This window comes from Amphiprion ocellaris, chromosome 23 (assembly GCF_022539595.1).
Source record: "Amphiprion ocellaris isolate individual 3 ecotype Okinawa chromosome 23, ASM2253959v1, whole genome shotgun sequence".
In the NCBI taxonomy this organism is placed as follows: Eukaryota; Metazoa; Chordata; class Actinopteri; family Pomacentridae; genus Amphiprion; species Amphiprion ocellaris.
Genome location: NC_072788.1, coordinates 14295111 through 14316543, shown reverse-complemented (window position 1 = coordinate 14316543; position 21433 = coordinate 14295111). Strand labels below are relative to the sequence as shown.

General features: G+C 39.3%; 1 protein-coding gene and 6 non-coding genes across 8 annotated transcripts; 1 reads left to right on the top strand and 6 right to left on the bottom strand.

Annotated features, from left to right (window-relative positions):
- Positions 1–4805: 4805 nt before the first annotated feature.
- trnan-guu (transfer RNA asparagine (anticodon GUU)) lies at positions 4806–4879 on the bottom strand. Its single transcript has one exon. It is a non-coding gene; the product is annotated as a tRNA-Asn (tRNA).
- Positions 4880–5564: 685 nt separating this feature from the next.
- On the top strand, positions 5565–21424 carry f13a1b (coagulation factor XIII, A1 polypeptide b). Of its 2 annotated transcripts, XM_035956084.2 has the most exons (16): positions 5611–5729; positions 7347–7383; positions 13386–13609; positions 14513–14701; positions 15700–15948; positions 16036–16154; positions 16226–16333; positions 16442–16616; positions 16962–17100; positions 17332–17435; positions 17545–17633; positions 18127–18280; positions 19001–19276; positions 19427–19587; positions 19815–19951; positions 20483–21424. In XM_035956084.2, exons 3-16 carry the CDS (start codon positions 13423–13425, stop codon positions 20622–20624), a joined length of 2229 nt encoding a protein of 742 aa, XP_035811977.2. In that variant the 5' UTR covers positions 5611–5729; positions 7347–7383; positions 13386–13422; the 3' UTR covers positions 20625–21424. The 2 variants fall into 2 exon arrangements, with proteins under 2 accessions (XP_023143601.2, XP_035811977.2); XM_023287833.3 differs by lacking the exon at positions 7347–7383 and having other exon boundaries at positions 5565–5729.
- On the bottom strand, positions 8886–8959 carry trnan-guu (transfer RNA asparagine (anticodon GUU)). The gene has a single exon. It is a non-coding gene; the product is annotated as a tRNA-Asn (tRNA).
- On the bottom strand, positions 9523–9596 carry trnan-guu (transfer RNA asparagine (anticodon GUU)). Its single transcript has one exon. It is a non-coding gene; the product is annotated as a tRNA-Asn (tRNA).
- trnan-guu (transfer RNA asparagine (anticodon GUU)) lies at positions 10209–10282 on the bottom strand. Its single transcript has one exon. It is a non-coding gene; the product is annotated as a tRNA-Asn (tRNA).
- trnan-guu (transfer RNA asparagine (anticodon GUU)) lies at positions 10657–10730 on the bottom strand. Its single transcript has one exon. It is a non-coding gene; the product is annotated as a tRNA-Asn (tRNA).
- On the bottom strand, positions 11272–11345 carry trnan-guu (transfer RNA asparagine (anticodon GUU)). Its single transcript has one exon. It is a non-coding gene; the product is annotated as a tRNA-Asn (tRNA).
- Positions 21425–21433: the final 9 nt, after the last annotated feature.

Here is a 21433-nt window from a genome sequence, read left to right as displayed (position 1 = left end):
GGCCTGCTGTCAGTGCACCTTGGCTGTATACATGGTACAACGTGTTCTCATGTCCTGTCCAGTCACTACCATGAAAACACACACACACACACACACACACACTCACATTAGATCATGTTCTTTATGATTCACCCTTTCCTCCAGCACCAGGCAGGGTTAATAAAAACAAACCCTGTTTATGGAAAGGACTGAATCAGCCGTATTGATTTGGCGCCATTAACCCAAGCCGAGTTGTTTTGAGGTCTGTTAAGTGTTCTGTGAATATTACCATGATGGATGCCTTTTCACATGGGTGCTGCTTTTTGTAAATGTCAAACGAATTACTTTTATTGGACTCCCTGCAGCAGCACCACCAGCAATTCCCTCCAAACACGAGGCTGTCCGACATCTAAAAGAGTCCATATCATGAATAAAAAAACAGCCCAAAAATTCGACCGTCAACACTGAAGCTCACCGTTGCTCTCTTTAATGTATCATGTAAATTTGCATCGGCATTTGCTGATTAGTTTGCCCCTGAAATTAACTGGTCAATCGAGAAGATAAGTGCTAGTGGTTGAAATGGGAAACAGACCCATATGGTGCAGTGTTACTTCTGTAATTTTGCTCCTACAGTGAGGCTTGTGGGGATATTTTTTCTGGTCATGACTTGGATTCACTTTTAAAAATAATGGACGTACAGCCAATAAAGTTTCTTTTTTTTCAGTTGACTCCAAACATTAAGAGTGCACATCTCTGTGACTCAGTAGGAAATTAAACTGTATTTTATGTTCATGTTTTGAGTGCTGCTGATGGAAACTCTCACGCAGCAGATGATTAAACAAATGAATGAAAGGGAAATCTTGTATATACATAATGTCAGGCCTACACTGGCTCTTCAGCAGTTTTGATTTTTATAGTGTTTGGACTCATTTCTTGCTCTTCATTACCCTTCACCACTGTATCAGTGCCAATATGGAAAATAAAACTGTCCACAGAGTGTGTGCAGAAAACAGGCCTAATAGTGAGGAAGTAGTATCGGAGAAATTATTGTAGGAGCAGCAGTCACGTCGTAGCACTGATGAGAGAAGATGGTGGTACTAGTATTCATTAATCTGCCACAACAATAAAAGCACTGACAGGCGAAGCAAACGACAGAATGCAAGGTTCTGCTGGGAAACCACCTATATTAGTGCCCATAAAGCAATACCAGTGGACTCCCCCAGCAGGACAATGTCATCTGCCTCTCTACAAATATTGCTCACCTCTTTTTCATGTTCCTCAAGTCATTCCCTAATGACTTGAGGAACATGAAATACACACGTGGACAAAATTGTTCATACCCCTCGGTTATTGAAAAAAAAAAAACCACAATGGTCACAGAAATAATTTGAACCTGACAAAAGTAATAATAAATAAAAATTCTATGAAAATTAACCCATGAAAATCAGACATTGCTTTTGAACTGTGGTTCAACAAAATTACTGATCTGGCTGCCAAACTTCCCAAATTCCAATAGCCAGCATCGCCCTGGGCAACATTTCTACAAAATTATATTTATATACAACTAAACATTGCATTCTCAGTTATGTTCTGAAGGAGATGCACGTATCACAGATGTATCTCAAATTGGTTTGTTGTTGTTCTTTTTCAGCATAACACTGACATATTGGATGGGACAGTATTCGTCACTGTGGCAACCGAGAGAATGGAAAAGCGTCAAACAGGAAGGTTCGTAGTTCAATCCAAACCACAATATTTTCCTAAATCTAACCAAGTAATTTTGGTACCTAAACTTAACCAAGCTTCTAACATGTACTTATTGTTGTTAAATTGTAAATCAGACCACAATATTTTCCTCAACTTAACCACGTAGTTTTGGTGCCTAAACCTAGCCAAAAAGCAACTGAAAACCAAAAGTAAACACCGATTTAAACTTACGTCTCAAAATAATGGTCCCACATATGATGCTAATGCTGGTTTCCTTGATGAGAGTCCTAGTTATGTTTCTTTCAAAACTTAAATAAGAATGCAGTTCAGTTGTATAGGAACATTATTTTGTGTAGAGACAAAGTTTCCTCCAGAGCAACCCCATTCATGGAGGCAACCGCAGGACCCAGAGGATCTGCTGCCAGGATCCTGGTGCCAGACACCACAGGACAATTCAAGAGGACTGGTCAGGGCTGTTTTTGCCACACTAGGGGACATATGCAATATTAGGCAGGTGGTTTTAATGTGGCCAATCAGTCACTTTATATCAGTGTATAAACTAGTAAGTACTGATCACACCTCAGTTGGGACGATTTTCAGGGTAAGCTGACGAACTGCTGTCACAACAGTCACAGCAGTTACTGGGGTTATGTCTTTTGTCTCATTTGCCCACTGTTTTCTTCATTTTGTTCAAGAAAATGCCATTTAACAGGGTAGTAGGCTGTAACTTACGGTTATAATTACATATTCACATTGTTGCCTCAGACCAAACATTAGTCACAGCCCAAAAATCTGGTAGTTTTTGCTTAATTACGTAGTATTATTGTCATTTTTTCACAGAAAAAGACTAGAAACCTGGAAATATTTCATTCATCTACTCTTACTTTGAAAGCAGAGTAGTGATTTTAACAAATATGTGCTCGTATAGACGATAGGATATTATGAAACATTTTGTCGTGCACATACTCTTAAAGAACTAAAACTATCAGGAACTAAGATAAAGAATATTTACTGCTGCCAGTGTTTCTGTAGTATTAGCATCTTACAATACTTCAGAGAATTTTCACAGGTCGCATTGTCTAATCTTGACAAAGCAGCCACATAATTAAACCCAAACTGTGCTTTTGTCAATTTAACTACTGGTAAGTTGTTTTTGTCCTGAAACCAAAGCAAGCTCGAAGCGTGGTCACATCCTGAAACAGATTTATTTCTCAACAGAGATTTGGAACAGTTTTCAAAAGGCACACACAAATGATGTCCTCCTGCTGACAGAGGCATTAAATCAGGAAGCGCTTCTATGTGCTGGTCTAAAGTGCTTTGACAGTCCAGAAACCACATGATTAATTTGAGAATTTTGTTGCACAACTCTCTGTTTATTAAGAACAAATACTCAGACACTTAAAAAACAAGAGACGAGGACAGGACGGGCAGACCGGGAAGGCAAACACCTTTTTGTGGAGCAGGAAATGATAACACGCACCGAGCACTTCAAATGAGAAACCTCACACCAGTAAATATGCCACCATAAACCACACCACCATGAAAAGTCAGTGAACACCCACCACACCTGTGACTGGAGAGATGGAATTAAAACCCTAAAATGAGCAACACTACAAAGACTGCAAGAATAAATAATACTACTCACCCAGCAAGTAAACATACTGAAATAGACTTCAGTCATTGCGATGGCTGTGAACAAACAATGAGCTGTTAACAAACTGGGAGCAAGATAAACATGAATGACTTACAATACTAAATTAATACATTGCATACATGGTTAAAGACCACTACTTTTTTTAGTGCTTCAAAATAGAATTCAGGGCAGAAGTGCTTACGATCACAAACACAATGCTGATGTGAAATGTCAAATGTTCGCCATGTTGCCCCTCTTAGTTGAGAATACTAATATTCATTTTGTAAAACACCACAAGAAATCGTTGCAGCCGAGGCCAGTGTAAATGTCATTAGTGAGGTATTTGTTCACTAAAAGCTATGAAATGAAAAAGCCAAAAGATCATCTAAAGGCGTTACAGCTTATCCTCTGGGGATCATGAATGTCTTTCAATCCGTCCATACAGCTGGTGAGATAGTTTGGACAATCTGAACCTTCAGACTGCTACGAAAACTTGTGCTACCTCCTTGTGAAGTTGCAGTTTCCATCATCTACATCTATCCAGACTAATGTATATAGTAATGAAGAAATTTAACAGGTGGGCACCCAAGATTAGTGTCAACAAATCCGACCAGATGTGAGACACGATCTTCCACTCTGTTTTTGTGGAACATTATGAAGTCATAGTAATACTGACTGCCGACTATTTAGATATAAAATGTCATCACTTCGTTATTTTGTCCTGTTACATACATGCATCTTTGAAATTTTGTTTTAATTAGCTCATCAATTCTTGAGTTAATGCCAAAAATGTGTTTCTGAGGTAAAAATGACCTTTCACCTCCAATTTCTAATCAGTTTTTCCTTCAGTGTAAGTTAACATTTTTACCAAATTTAGAAAAATTTATATAAAAAGAAGAAATTGACCTTCAAGTCAAATTTTTAAATGTATTTTTAGGCGCCTTTCACTGGCACAGAATAATAAAAAAAAAAAACACGAGAAGAAAAAATACAGTGCAGCAAAATAAAGATTCAGCAAGCTGTAATAAATGTCATGATTTTTAGGTACGTACAAATGTCCTCACAATAAAATATTCCTAAAGTAAGCCAGTTACAGCCCTACTTCCTTAATGCCAAACTGAACAGGCTTGAGTTTTATAGATCAGAGGCACTTGGGAGGAAATAAAATAGGTCTCCTTCTTATCTCCAGGTCACAGTATGGCTTGAAAAACTCCAGGAAAAACAACCACTTTTACTTCCTAATCAAAAACATCATAGTGAACTAGGTACATTAGAAAGTAAATAAAAGAACACAATCGGTCATTGACAATGGTGATATTATTCTTGTTCTTAAAATTCTCAACCGCAAGTCTGTCAAATTTCTTTGTTTCTACAGAAACAAGGAATATTTTTTACGGAAGTGCAGGGTTAGGTACAAAGGTCTCTGACCCATAACTGTGAGAAAGATGTTTTCCCCACGACAATGCTCAGCTGCTTAAGAACAAAACGTCCCTGGGTGGGCTCGAACCACCAACCTTTCGGTTAACAGCCGAACGCGCTAACCGATTGCGCCACAGAGACAGCTGCTGCTCAATTCAGAGGGGGCGTGGTCTGTCTCTCAGGGGTGTGGTCTGATGTTGAATCCACATCCATCAACACTGACATTTGATATTTATCGCTAAAATTGTTCAATGTTAGATTTGTTTTTTGGAATTTTAGTGAAATGGAAATGCTTCTTCAGTCCTGTACATGCCATTGCTTTGCCTGTTATTATTTTGTTCTTTTTATATAAAGATCAGTTTCAATTGTCCAACTTTGAATTAATTGTTTTCTATTTTCAAGGGCACATCGCAAGCAATTAAATGATTAATTAATAAATTACAGTTTTTTTAATAGTGGACAGATCATAAGATACACTCTGTCAGATCTGGTGCAGCAGAAGCAAAGCACACCAAACAATATGTCCATTATAGTCCAATGAGCACCAGACAGCTTATTTTATAGAAGTGCCATGCTCGACAACTTTCAAAAAATGGCTTAATAACTTGTTGCAGAGTTGACAGACGAAGCCTCCTGGGTGCAAAGGGTTGTGTGTGCAAATGTACTAAACAGTGTCCCTAAATATTTTGAGACAGAATCTTAGTCAGTGACTTTATCTGTCTGAGCCCCATCCAGCTGTGGGTTGTAAAGAGATGGTACATTCCACATCCTGCTCCCAAGTTGGACTGACCAGTTACACCCACAGCAACACTGCTTCTCTACAAAGGTCTTAGACACACAAACACACAAATACACACACATGTGGAGCTCTTCCTTGCCTCCTGGGGGTATATAAGTAGAAGCAGGAGGCTCCTGGACGGAGCAGCAGCAGCAGCAGCAGCAGCAGACCGACTCCAACCAGCAGCAACTTTTTTCTACAACTTCAGCTGAGGTGCGTCCACTCTGCATTTACACCTATTTTATAGAAACAAATCCTAAATGGAAGCTAAAGCTCTGCTTTGGTGCAACAGTTCTACTGCACAAAATTCCTTAAGAGTTTGGTAACTGCCTTTTATACATTCCAGATGCGAAAATGCAAATGAAATGTCTGATGCATCTGAGAGTCATTTAAAAAGTTCTGTGGTGCTTGTGCAATCTTCACAGGAGGCTCTGAGTAACTCAAACAAAGCTTTATGTGCATGTAGTGCTGGGCGATATGACGATACATATCGTGAGAACGATAGAAAAGTGTCTATTGTGCCATTTCTCTTCTATCGTTTCTATCGTTTCTAACCTAATTTATCAATTATTACAGCAAATTTATCATTAAATAGCCTGCGAAGATTGTATTTGTGTTTTCTTGTCACTATGCATACTCTAAGTTTATATACGTGAAAATAAAGAATAAAAAAGAGATTTTTCGCAAAGAAACTCCGTCTTGTGGTTTTTGCGACATGACGCTGCTTTACGTTCTTTAATTCTCGGGTTTGCGACATGCTTTCCGTTACTTAACTCATGAGTGCTGAGCGATGGACGCGCAACAGGTAGGGCTGACCCGAATAGCAGTTTCTGGGCTCCGGATATTCGGTCCCCTCCTTAACGGGGGTGGGGGGAGGAATTTGACGGACGGACGAAGGAATGACTTGAATATTCGGTTCGGTCCGTGAGGCCAGAGGCGGTGAGCTAATGAAGGAAAGAGCCGAATTTTCGGCTCGGTTCGTAACGCCCCACGGGGGGGTGGGGGTGGAGGTAGGAGGGGGCGAATATTCGGATCTCAAAATTAATATCCGCATACCACCATGGGGACCAAATATTCGGATATTCGGGTCCAGCCCTAGCAACAGGTTGAAGTTTCATGGAGGAAAGTAAGCAATGAAATTTTTGTCAAACTTTTCAGAGAATAACTGAAAACATACTTTGTTGTGGTATATCGTCAACGTATATCGTTATCGTGATGTAAAATAATCCATATCGTGATATATGATTTTTTCCATATCGCCCAGAACTATGTGCATGACTATATGCCATGCACATTGTAGACATTTCATGACTGTTTTTGATGCATTTTCTTCCACTTTTGTTGCATTGTTGTACTGCATTTTCAGCCTCTCACACAGACAAGATTTTCATAACCTATTTATGAGTATGATTAGTAATTACAGTAACAAGGGGACAAATAGCAGAAGGGTTATGACTATGTTTTCCAAATGTAAAAATTTCTTACTTTGAAGTAAATGATTGTTTGATCACTAATTTCTACAGGAGATGCTGCTCTGTGAATGAATAGTACATATATTCAAGACTTGGTCTACTTAAGCAGCGTTTTTACTGAGAAGTTTATAGTTCTTTGCAGAGGGTTTTATGGTGAGTGCAAAGCCTCCCTGACTGCTACCTGTGTAGAGGTTTTTTCCTGTGTCAGCAGCTGCCAAAGTTGTGTTAAACATGTGTCTGTGCATAGGTCATTTAATAAGCATACCTTAAAAAAAAAAAAAAAAGGCAAAAAGTAACAACTATGTTGTAACTATTTACTAACCCAGTTTTGGTACTGGTTCTTTACTTACCGTTTCAGATTTTTTCCCCCACTTCTACGCCACCAAGTTTCTGAGGTAGTACAACTTCGTACTTTTTACTTCACTATATTTTTCTGACAATTATGGTTACTTGTTACTTTGTTGAATTGATCTTTTAATGTAATGCATTGTCAATAACTATCAGATTGAATAATAGAAAATAATACTTGACATCATTTGGAGGATAATACTTTGTACTTAGCTTAACTTTGATCCAACGCCCCCAAACATGACCTAAATCTAGATTTAAAAAAACAAAAAGACATGAACTTTAGTTTTTAGCAATGTCTATATTTGTGGAGAATGATCCTTAAAAATAGACCCACCAGTAAGAATGTGAATATGTTGCAAAATATGTTGAATATATATATAAATAACTGTAGTAATAGTTTGTTATATAACCAACAAGTGCCATATAGTGCTTGTGTGAGCAATAGTGGTTGCTTAAGTAGTAAAAGTAGACAATTAAAGGAAAAGTAAAGAGTGTCACCTGACAAAAATAATTAGAAACAATTAACTGTCGCCTTTTAAGCCTGACTTTTTGCCTTTAACTTGGAAAATAACTGCATGAAATTATAACAGATATATTGATAAATTAATAATAAATAATCTACAACTGTTTTAATTTACATGGTCATGATAATAGTAGGGTACCTTCAAAAAATACCAGTAGTGCCAGTTTTAAAGTGGAAATTTGGAAACAGTGCCACCCCTTGTGTTCCAGACAAGTTATTTCCATTCATGGTTCACTGAAGTTAGTAAAATATTCTTACAGAGTCTGTAAATGGGACAACAATAAATTCAAAAACTAAAACTCCAATGACCAATTTGGTGACTAAAAATACTTGCTGATTCAAACTTAGCCCTAGTTGTGAATACGCTAAAGCCATGTAAACAAAGACCGTCGGTGTACTCTACTCTGTGTGACTCACTAAATCCATGAAACATGAAACAGAACTAAAATTACATCAACCCTTCAGTCCACACTGGGTCTACCTAAAGTCTACTTCCAACACTGCAGACCAGAAAGCCCTTTGGTTGCTACTATGATTACATAAGTATGTGGTAAGGCTGATTTAACCATTAAATACATGGCAACTGTTTTCATAAGATGCTAGCAACGTGCACAGTATGTCAAGTTTGTGGCACAAACACTTGCCCAAGAGTAGGACCCACTGTTGCATAATGTGGGTGTGTGCTGGACAAGGAGGAAAGTTTGGGACGATGTTTGGCTGCTTGAGTCATCATTTAGCACAGTGGAAGCTCTGTTTACACCTGAACCACCAATGGCAGAGATAGATTCTGCAGGACGCAGACAGACCAGCAGGCAGGAAAAGGATTTCATGGTAAAATGAAGTCCAGTATAGCCTAAATGACTCATCATAAACAGGGTCCCACTTACACTACCGGTAGTGCATGTTTAACTATGTTATGAACTGAAGGACCTGTGCTCTTATCATTCTGCTACATGTTTCTGACCTTTAACTGTCTGAGAAAGATGTTATTTTTCCCACAGTAATACTTTTTCAAGCACAAAACGTCCCTGGGTGGGCTTGAACCACCAACCTTTCGGTTAACAGCCGAACGCGCTAACCGATTGCGCCACAGAGACAGATGAGGTCTGCTGAAAGGGGGCGTGGGCTATATGGGGGTAGGGACCGATGTCAAAGCCATAACAGAACTTGCTATTTATTGCTGTTTCCTTAAATCATTCAATTTCAGATTCAGTTTTTGGAATCTTGAAAGCTTGGTACGCTTCCTTCTAGAAGCCATGGTTCTGCATGGTGTTACTGTTATTTTGTTTTTTAAATGTGTCAGTTTCAGCGGTTATCTCACTTAAAATTAAATAATTCGTAGTCATTTTCAAGGGCACACTTAATAGATTAATTAATTGCCTGGTCAGTTTTCTGTTGTGTTTGTTCTGTTTACTGTGGAAAGGTCATGAGATACACACATTTGGTGACTAATATGTGAACAGAACTCTTTGAAGTTTTTAAGTGAGTCCAGTGAAATTTTCCACTTTCAGCAGATGAATCTGACACCAGTCTTCTTGTTTCATACAATTAGAATACCATCCTGTACAGCGAACTTTTAACAACTGAATGGCTTCAGAGAAGTGGGGAGGCTATTTTAAGTGCATGACCTTTAATATGAAGTAGTTATTTAAACACAAAACGTCCCTGGGTGGGCTCGAACCACCGACCTTTCGGTTAACAGCCGAACGCGCTAACCGATTGCGCCACAGAGACAGCTATGACTAGCAAGGAGGGGGCGTGGCCACGGATTTCATATTACGCTCATCTTTAAGTTTTTAACCATATATTAGTGACATCATTGTTTTTGAAAACAAAATCATTACACTAACAATGATACTTCTTATTCTTTCTGTGACACTGGTCATATCTTTAATTTGTAACATATGTATTAATGGAACTTATCTCTTGTTGCTAAGAACATCTTACTTTATACCTCCTAACCTGAACATTGGTGTCCCAGCCATCCTCAATAAGGGAAAACTATTTTAAACATCCTGCGCTCTGTGGTCTTGAACATAATTCTTGCGTTAATTGCACCACAGAGACAGGTGCTAACCCTGAAACTGGGTGGGTGTGGCCTTGTGTTTCATTACATGGCCATCTGTACTTGCAAACAGCTTGTAAAAAATACATGTATGACTTTACCCTTACAGGTGCATACAGCAAGTAACTGTTACTCTTTATGTGTTTCCCAAATATGATGTTGCTCTAGGTTTTGAAAACCTGCAACTATATTCACACTGCAGTTACATTTCTCTTCAAGTTTGTCAAAGACAAGTGGTTCCTTTTTGTGAGTAGTAATTTATCCTATGTTTAAGCACAAAACGTCTCTGGGTGGGCTTGAACCACCAACCTTTCGGTTAACAGCCGAACGCGCTAACCGATTGCGCCACAGAGACAGCCTTGACATGTACTCGAGTGGGCGTGGCCTCGTGTTTAATCCTCGCCCACCTATATTGTGATCAAGTGTAGTAAACACAGGTATAAATTATTTTATTACAACAGTTGAATGCAACAAGTTATCTCTTTAGGATGTTAAGATCTTCACATCCCACCTACACTAGCATTTGCTATTATTTCAATTTTCCTGAAGTTATTCAATTAATTTTGGGGAATTTTGAAAGCTTTATGTGCTTCTGCAGGCTTGTAAAAGCCATGGCTCTGCATATTGTTGTTGCTATTTTGTTAATATTAAGTTACAGTTTCAATAGTTGTCTGATAGTTGTTAATACAACACTTGATTGTGATACTAAATAGTTATTTAAGCACAAAACGTCCCTGGGTGGGCTCGAACCACCAACCTTTCGGTTAACAGCCGAACGCGCTAACCGATTGCGCCACAGAGACACCGACATCCTGTGTTTGAGTGGGCGTGGCCTCGTGGTTAATCCACGCCCACCTATATTTGTAATCAAGCATAGTAAACACAAGTATAAATTATTTTATTACAACAGTTGAAAGCAACAAGTTATCTCTTTATCCTATTTCCTGCAACAACTGAAAAGCTTCAGAGGAGAGATAATAACGTTATTTAAGCATAAAACGTCCCCTGCGTCACTGGTAGTAATATTTTGGTCATTCTTGATAGGATAAAACAGTTTCACACATGTCCCCTGTTATTCTTCTGTTCTTGTTTCACAAACATAATTTTTGCTCAGGATTTTTTTAAACCTGTAAATCGTGAAACACAGAACACCCACTGGTGCACTTGAACTTTTCAGGTAGTTGATTCGATGTAAAAAGAAGTGCATAATTCTAATGCTGGTGTTTGTTATTCATTCTGAGTTACTTCAATGATGCTTTGATTTCAAGTTTCTCTCATCCTTAACCATAATTTCAAAGACAATATAATTCCTCTTTAATATGAAGTAGTTATTTAAACACAAAACGTCCCTGGGTGGGCTTGAACCACCAACCTTTCGGTTAACAGCCGAACGCGCTAACCGATTGCGCCACAGAGACAGCTGGCACATAAAAAGGGGCGGGGGGCGTGGTCTCATTTTTCAGTCCGTGTTTAAACTACACCCACTTTCATTTGCTATTAACTTGTAAAATGCGTGTATTAATTACATTACTATGACAGATACATACAAGAAATGATCTCTTGACGCTAAGAACACCCTGAAAAGAAACTCACAGTTCTAGCAGTAGCTGGTGGTGGCCTCCGAGGTGTCTGTCCATACGTTTCTGGGTGCCCTGGTGTCTGTGGAGACGATGCTGCTGAGGGACCTGGTCATGGTGCCCCACAAAATGGTAGAGGGACAGAGCTAGAAGGCTACAAGTCCAGAAAGAAAAAGGAGTTTATTGATACAGAATACAACACCTGCAGGTATTAATTTAATCAAAGACCGCTGACACCTTTGTATGGAAACCACAGCTACATGTCTGTGTCTCTTCAAAGAAAGAATGGACATTTCTCAATCTATAATACAAGTTAAGTGTATCATAAGAATGTATCCCACATAATGAGCTACATTAGTTTTACCCCTATTAACTGCCCAATTATTGCTGATTATTCTGTCCAAAGGTACCTTCAGATACAGATCATTCCACTTATTCTGGCGTGGTGCTGGTCTGTTTCCTGCCTCAGAGGGCCAAACCTGATTGGAAACAGGACACCAACTCTTCATCTCCCAAAACTCTGTGCTAATGTAACCCTAAAGATAACAGTAATATATGAACCTTTCACAACAATTAAAAATGAGAGTGAGAAACAGGTAGCGGGCCGCTGTCATAACCAAAGGATGTTACCGTAGTTTCTTTCTTGTAGTTACTATGGTGTCTGCGGCGTAGCTTATTAAAAACACAATAAAGATAATGTCATCTTACCTTCAGGGACTTTCCTACCGGAAGGGGGCGGGACCATGGGGCGGGACAGCCGTTGGTCTGTGTCACAAGGTCAGCAGGCTCGAGCTGTCATTGGTCGCCGAGGTTGACCTCTGACTCGCCCTCGCATTGGTCGTTGGGTGAATTCTGGACATGCCGGACATTGATTGGTCCGGTGATTTGGGGGAATTCTGGACATGAGAGAATGTGTTTGGCCCCGAAATCTGGATACACAGCGATGTGATTGGCCCACAGAGACAGCTCATGTATGAGGCCACGCCTACCTGTATAAATTACTGCTAATTACTTTTCACTGACCTGATACTGATATCCCAGCTATCTTCAATGAGATAAAACTGTTTTCAACATCCTAGACTAGACTGTTTCCCTTCTGTTTCTTTTTCCTAGAACATCATTTTTTTTTTTCATTTTAATTGAAATCGCAGAAACTGAACCACCAACCTTGCAGCTGTTACCCAATTGTGCCATACAGAACCATGTGACTAGTCCGCAAAGTTGTGTTTGATTTCAGTCTACATAATAGACACACTTGTTTTCTGTAAGACAATTCTATGTTGCTGCCTGCAACAATGGAAAGCAATGCATTGTATTTTATAAAATATTTGTTGTGTTTAAAAGCATCTCTAAAAAATCTGCAAAGTAGCAATAGTTGCTACTGCAAAGGGAAAGGTGCACAATTTGCAATTAAATTTAGTTTAAAGTTTGTATGTTCCTGTCTGCCTGACTGTTACCTCCCCTCCACCCACCCCACAAGCACACAAACAAACCACTTGTAATAGAGAAGAAACTGCTGCTGCATTTGTCACGACACGTGGGAAGTCTTGTCACTCAAACTTTTCTTTATTAATTTAATATTCTTTCACACTTTAATTTTTTAAATGATTTCTTTTTGATGTAAAAGACAAAGACAGAGACTCATACTCTTTTTGAATGCAGTCTCTCGGAGCTGAATAGATGAATTACGCCAGCTCAAACTATTGTACAAGCATGGTTAAGACAGGGCATGAAGATCAAGGTTGCATTTTACTAGAAACAGTTACCATAGCATTTTATTTTGTATCCAAAAATTATGTCTTATACTGAGAGCAATGCAGACATTATGTAGCCAATATTTTTTTTTAAAAAATGACATATTTATGCTTTCTTCTCCCCTAGTTCTGCAAGGAATCGCACACCCTGAACTATCACCACCATGTCTGATCAAAGTGTCACCCCGACCCCTTCTCCTGCTCCCCCTCCTCCCACCGGACCTCGTCCCAAGATGACAAGTCGTGGTCGCACCACAGTTCCAGTCGACAGCTCCAACTCGAGCTCAACGGACGTCCCTGAGATTGAATACTTTGGTGCACCGGGCCCGAGAGGATTTCCACCTCTGACTGGTGAGGGAGGAGTGTTGTGGCACTCTGTCTGCTTATGTATGAAAAATATGATATATGAAAATACATGTGCATTGAATTATGCATACAAGATATATAAAAAAAACAAAAAAACATTACTGTTTGTTTCAGAAAACAGATGTGACAGTGTGTCTCTGTTGGAGAAGATAATGTCCGTTTGCTGTCAGTCACACACAGCTTCCAGTGAACTTTGCACATGACTGACACGTGAATGACGTCCAAACAGGATAAACTGTGCTCGTTTCCTGCAGCCTGTCACTACGCTGCAGTCTGGACTTTAGTCGGAGAGCTGCACACTGAAAGATATCCAGATGTTGCAGGAATGTATGAATACAGTGACTGGAATTTCAACAACCACAAACGAACTGTTGACCACGTGCTTCTACTTACAAACCACAGATGTTTTAAGAACAGAACCCAAATTGTGCTCATTAAAAATATAATTGAAACCCTGCACTATAAAAAAATCTCTGACATCTCACAAACCATTTATTTTTAAATCTCTTTAAATATTCAATCATTAAATAACACTTTTCAGTATTTTACAAATATTTGCTGTTATTTTCACAATATGCCACCTTTTTTTTTTTTAAATTATATTTTAAGTTTATCTCTGGGTTTAATCATTGAAAATAGCTTTTTCAGAACAAACCTTTTCTATTTCAAGCAATGATTTTTCAAAGCATTGGATTTTATTGCACATATAGGAGCGCATTTTAATTTTTTCTACCACTGTCTCTCTCATTTTCTATTATGCAAGTATTAAAACTGCATTAGCACTGTCCTCTTGCAGCAGGAAAAGTTCGGACATAAATCAGTAATGAAAATGATTTGCAAACGATGATAAACTCTGATTTCCATCTGCGTCTTTCTCCGTCCATGCAGAGTATCTGGACATCTGGGACGTGGACATGATGAAGAGGCCGGATGAAAGCAACAAGATGGGTCACCACACCATGCTGTTCAACTCGGACTATCTGATCGTCCGTCGAGGACAAGAGTTCCAGGTCAAGATCACCTTCAATCGTCCCTACAAACCTGCTGAAGACAAGTTCGCTGTGGAGTTTGTCATCGGTGAGCCACACTGACTGCAACTTAATTTATTGCTCTTGATTCTGCAGAGATTTTTTTTTTAAGTCCTTGGGATCAGACAGTGAATAAATTGTAAAGTAGCATTAAAGTAGTGCTACACAATTTGATGTCAGCAAACTCTGCAGTACTTCTGCAGTATGTACAGGGTTTATCTGGGAGCTGGTTAACATATGTTCTTGCCTTTTCTTCCAGTCTCAGTATTATATTGAATTCCCATATAGTGAAAATCATATTTTAAAAAAGAAATACTTTAAGAAGGTAAAAGACCTTCTGAGAAATTTCTTACTCATTTCCATGATTTTTAGATGTTACTTCTTATGCACTACTGCTCAAAAATTTGGGGTCACCCAGGCAATTCCTTGTTTTCCATGTAAACTCACACTTTTATTCATGTGCTAACATAATTGCACAAGGATTTTCTAAGAATCAGTTAGCCTTTCAACACCATTAGCTAACACAATGTAGCATTAGAACACAGGAGTGATGGTTGCTGGAAATGTTCCTCTGTACCCCTATGGAGATATTCCATTAAAAATCTGAATAGTCATTTACCACATTAACAATGTCTAGACTGTATTTCTGATTAATTTGCTGTTGTCTTCATAGAAAAAAAATGCTTTTCTTTAAAAAATGAGGACATTTCTAAGTGACCCCAAACTTTTGAACAATAGTGTATGCATGGATGTTTCCTTGCCAGTGAATATACTGGACACCACTATATTTGGGAAAATGGTGTGAATCTATTTTGTTGTTGTTATTGAGAAGTCAGATGTACTTTCACATGATAGTCTGGCTACACGTTCTACAAGTCAGACATGTGGTTCCTCAGCTACTCAGTCTTGCTGAGTTACTTTTTGACTCTTTTATAAACAAAATTTAATAGACCAGCTATTTTCATATATCTGCAGTATCATGGCTACAGGATGTGTTTTTTTTTTTTTTTTTAGAACAAAATTTACGTAAATCTCCTTCCTGTTCAGGTTCCAGCCCTCAGTACAGCAAAGGCACCTACATTCCTGTCTTCCCCACAAAGGAGCGTCAGAGCACCTGGGAGGGTCGCATCACAAATACCTCCGACAACGTGGTCACCATGGGCATCACCCCTGCGGCCAACTGCATTGTGGGCAAGTACCACATGTACGTCGCCGTGTTGACGCCTCACGGCATCCGCAGGACCAAGCGGGACAACAGCCGAGACCTCTACATCCTCTTCAATCCCTGGGCGGCAGGTATGCATGCAGTTTTGAGTCTGTTTGAGTCCTGATCTGGAACATTTGTTTGTCTTTTGTTTGATCTGACTTGTTGTCGTCCTTCAGATGATGCTGTGTTTCTGAATGATGAGAAAGAGAGGAAGGAGTGTGTGATGACTGAGATGGGGATCATCTATCATGGCGCCTATGACGACGTGGCTGAGAGAGACTGGAACTATGGACAGGTAGAAGAAAAACAGATTGAGGCCTTTCAAGACTTCTTCATCAATTATGACTAAACTTTGTTTTCTCCTAGTTCAACTATGGTGTCCTGGATGCATGTCTGTACATCATGGACCGATCTGAGATGCCCATCACCAACAGAGGAGACCCCATCAAGGTGACCAGAAAGGCATCTGCCATGGTGAGAAAAAAAAGAAAACATGTTCATCCTTGCATCCTTGAGTTTTTAGGATATTTGTAATCCACTTTGCTGAAACAAACATCTCAAATCTGGTGTTTTTCTATCCAGCTGAACTCTCGTGACGATGAAGGTGTGCTGGTGGGGAACTGGAGCGGTGACTACACCTACGGAGTGGCGCCCACTTCCTGGACCGGCAGCACTGACATCCTGCTCAGCTACACCAGCAGCAAGATGCCCATCTGCTACGCTCAGTGCTGGGTCTACGCCGCTGTCTTCAACACCTGTGAGATACTGACTGGATCTAAGCAGTTTTTAAATGTTTTATCCTTTCTTTTAAACCATCTTTGATTTTTGATTTTTTTGCCTCAGACCTCAGTGGAAAGATTGATAATGTTGAGGAAAGATGAGAATAAGAAGCTATAAGGTGATAGAAAAAAAAATAACCAGGGTTCTCTAACTAACTATCTAATCATTCAGTATAAGTCTGAATTGCTTAAATTGTCTATCACACAAAAATAGCTGACTTCGTTTCATAGGAAAAGAAGGATAGAAGCACCTTTTCGAAGCTTTCAGCCCATGTTGTGCCTCAGTTTAGTTGAGAAGCTCCTGTTCTGCCTCTGTGTTCTAGTCCTGCGCTGTCTGGGCATCCCATCCCGGGTCGTCACCAACTTCTATTCTGCTCATGACAACGATGGAAACCTGAAGACCGACATAATCTTGGATGAGAATGGCAGGATTGACCGAAACCGTACCAGGGACTCTATCTGGTACTACGCCTTCCATCATTCATGAGCCATATTATGCTCTCTTTGTTTTCCTTTCTTCTTAGTGTGGTGTAGCTTTTTCTTTGTTTTTGGAAATCTTTCTAAAGGCCAAAGTCCACACCAAAGACAGTTATTCTCTCTAATAGAAAACTCTGCTCTCATGCGTTTATGTTTGTAACATAGAAGGATTTTTATTATACTCTCTGTCTAATTATGTTTAAAATGTTTTGTCAGGAACTATCACTGCTGGAATGAGTGCTACATGTCCAGACCAGACCTTCCTCCTGGTTTTGGAGGCTGGCAGGTTGTGGATGCAACACCGCAGGAGACCAGTGATGGTAAATAATACTAATAATTATAATATGCAGTCATGTATATTTATAATAAATGGTAAAAGGGAATCATTCTTACTGAATTACTTGATTTTCCTCTCCATTTTCCATAAAGGTATGTACAGATGTGGACCTGCATCAGTCCAGGCCATCAAACATGGACAGATTTGCTATCCATTTGATGCTGCCTTTGTGTTTGCTGAGGTGAGTGTCTCATGTATCAGTTCCTTTAAAAATGCTTGTATTCAAAGTTCTCCTCCAGTCATTAATTAAAGTTACAAATGTATGTTTCTCCCAATGAAGTAATCCTTTCATGCCTTAAAATGGCTTTGATATAAAATGTAAAATGTGCTGCTTACTCTAGAACTTGCAGATCGCTGCAGCTCAAGCACACCAGCTCACTTACAAAAGAAAGGCAATCAAACAAAAACCCACACCCTGCAAGTGTATGCTTTCTAAAATATGGGAGCCAGGAGACAGTACATGCTCAGATGTGATTAACTGCTTATTTTACTTACGATGTGTCTTCTAGTATATAGAAAAACACATATGGGCATGTTTACAGGTTAAAAAAAACTTGATTTTTACTGGAGGAGGTCTTTACCAACTTTAGTGACTCCTCTGTTGTCACGTTTTGTTACCAACCAAAAGATCCAGCCCAGTGTTTCTTACAGTTTCTCCGTCTTTCTCCCTGCAGGTCAACAGCGACGTGGTGTTCTATTCCCGGAGTAAAGACGGCACCATGGAGCCAGTCAAAGTGAACCGGACTCATGTCGGCCGCATGGTTTTGACCAAATCTCCCGGAGACGTGACCCGACGTGACATCACCAATCAGTACAAGTTCTCTGAAGGTCGGTGACTACAACAACTGCAACGCAAGTCTGAGTGTTTTAGGAAGCAGCAGAGCCGTTTTCACTGCAGCAATTCACAGACTTGTGTGTTTCAAATTAAAATCTGCCACTATACATTTAAAAAGAGTAGTTTTAAAATGAATCAGCCATCACAACTGCAATGCATAAAGTGTACAAACATGAATACAGCGACCTTGACACAATGTCAAAATGAAAACAAAAAATGAGGCACTTCAGCAGAAACACAATAAAAGGCTTCGTAATTACTTTGATGGATTACCTTGCTCAGTCAGTCTCTACATTAATGTTTTATTTTCATTTTGTACAAAAGTGAAATAGCAAACTACATGAGGACTTTTGAATGTTTTCTGGCACCAAATTACTATGTGTCCCACTATGGCTGCCAGATTAGACAGTGTTTTAAGGGCGGGGGGTTGTGCACCTTATGGTCTGGGAATCAGCTCCATTTGTGCTGGCTTGGATTTATTCAAAGTTGGTAGTTTGAGCTTTAAATTCTAGTGCTTCATTTACCACACCCTTGGCAAAGATTTGTCACTGGGAGACTGATCATTCTTTCATCTCAAGTAAAGAAAATGTGCAACATCTGCAAATCTATGGAGTCTTTGAAGACTAGAAAAGGCAAAACCTGTCAACAAGTAATAACAATGTCGGTATTATTTTATCAGAAATCTACAAACACACTAGTATATTTTTATCCAGGCAGTACAGAGGAGCGGACTGCCCTGGAAAAAGCGGAGGAGTACGGTTGTAAACGAGAGAAGTCCGACCCTGCCCTGGCGGATGTGGATCTGGTCCTGCCAACCCTGGAGATCAGCATTGGTGATGACTTCGAGCTGAACCTGGAGTTCATAAACCGCAGCGACGAGCAACGCACCGCCGACGTCTACATCAACGGAAGTGTGGTGTATTACACCGGAGTCACCAGTTCTGAGTTCCTGTTCAGGACCCCCACAGTGAATCTTGGCCCCCAAAAAAGTGAGTAACAGGTGGAGCATGAAGAGGAGGCCACGAGAAATGAACTATTTCAAAGTAACTCTACACTGAATTCACCGCAGTTATGTGCCTTAAAGGAAAAACTCGTCAAATAAAAAAGTCATTGGAGGGATGGTTGTTTGCTTTTTGCAGCTGTTAAGGAGACGGTGATGGTCGAGTCAAAGAAGTACATGAAACATCTGGTGGAACAGGCAAACCTTCACTTTATTGTCACCGGGAAGATCCGAGAGACCGGGCAGATCGTCACAGCGATGAAAGTCGTCACCCTGCGCAATCCTAAACTCACCGTTGAGGTTTGAAATGATGTTTTAACTGTAAATCTCTCTACAACTATCAATCAATCTAATTTGTTGGCTTCAGCTGGATGATAAACATTGTAAATGGTGTCGAATTAAAAAAAAAAAAAAAAACTTTAAAACATTACATCTTGTGTTCTGTCTGGCAGACAGTTGTTTATGAAGAAAACTTTGTGTTGCCTGAATTTGTGAGGTTGTTTTTGTGTGTTTTATGTGTACTTCAGGTGTCTGGTGTGGCCAAGGTGAGTGAAGAGATGATGGCGACTGTGGAGTTTACAAACCCCTTCAGCTTCAGCCTGGAGGGCGTCTACATTCGCATGGAAGGGCCTGGGGTCATGATGCCCAAGAACAGATATTACAGGTGAGCTACACACAGAAGACAATAATCGGCGTGGTTGTATAAAATATATTATAAAGGCTTAGGCACATTAAAAAGTAGATTATAATTCGGCTATTATATTCATCCAGGTTAAAGATTTCCATTTCCATGCAGGCTGCAGATAATTTATTAAGATCATAATCAGAATGTCTGTTTAGATATTAACATTAAAACAATAAGATAGGAAAAATTTATATGACCCCCGTAGGTGCCCGCATAAAGGGTACCTGCATAAATAATGATTGACTCCATAATTTACTATAACTAAAACAGGCTGAATTACAATTTGTTTTGTTCACTATTAACAAATAAACAAAATTCCTTTTTTTTTTTTTTAAAACAAATTCCAGCTAATTATAAGACGCATAATTAGATTTCTGATATAACTGAGAGTTAATGATTCATGCATTAATAATCATGTAATTTGTTCTCTTTGTTATATAATGCTGCTACTTATTGATTCAATATTTATTTAGTCTCTCTAGTATCTAACTGAAATCCTGCTGTTCTCAGTCTGATCCCAGCCGGCTCCTCTCTGACCTGGACCGAGCTCTTCATCCCACACAGGGCTGGAGAAACCCGGGTGATCGCTACTCTGGACTGTCCCGCTCTCAGGCAGGTCCACGGCCAGGCGACTTTCACCGTCGAGGCCTGAGGATCCCTGCAGGATCACTGACGTCCACCAGCATTCAGCTTCAGCTATACTTCAGCCTAAATATGGGCCTTTATCATACTTATATAACTGTAGGTTTAAAACAGGCATGCAGTAGCTTTAGCATTTACAATAACAGTGGTGATAGTTTTAAAATACTGCAGAGACAACAGACTTAAAAGCAGCAAGTTCATAAAAATCTCTGAGAAAAGATAAATAGTTTAGCAGGCAATCAAATGCAAAGAAATTACAGAATTTTATTCATGAACAAGATGACAATTTTTTGCTGAAAAGTTAATAAATAGGAAAGCATTTTAATTTTAGAGCTGCATTAGTCAATCACAGTCACAACTTCTGCCCTGATATATTATCACATCGCAACTTTATTCTCCAAAATCCAATTTTTGCCCCAATTTTGACTTAGCTTACATGCCAATGATTGATTATAGTCACCAGTTAATTTCTTACGTTATCTGAATCTCATTTGGCACAGTGGGCCTAATAGAGCTGTGTTTCCTGAAAATGACTGCACCAAATTGTAAAAATGTGCCATAAAACCAAAACAACTGGACAAAGGTTACTAAAAAGCTCAGTATATCTGCAGAGTTGAGTGATTGTTCTCTGAGGATACGAGTGAGTCTCTTTTTCACTATACGTTATGCAAAATACAGATTAATCCAACTTTACCTTTGACACTTTAGCTGTTTATGTTGACATTTACCTCCATAATGCAACCATCATTCAGTTGAAATGTCAATGTTTCTTGCTACTATTGACCAAATAAAGGATTAACACCTGCATAATTTTGTGAC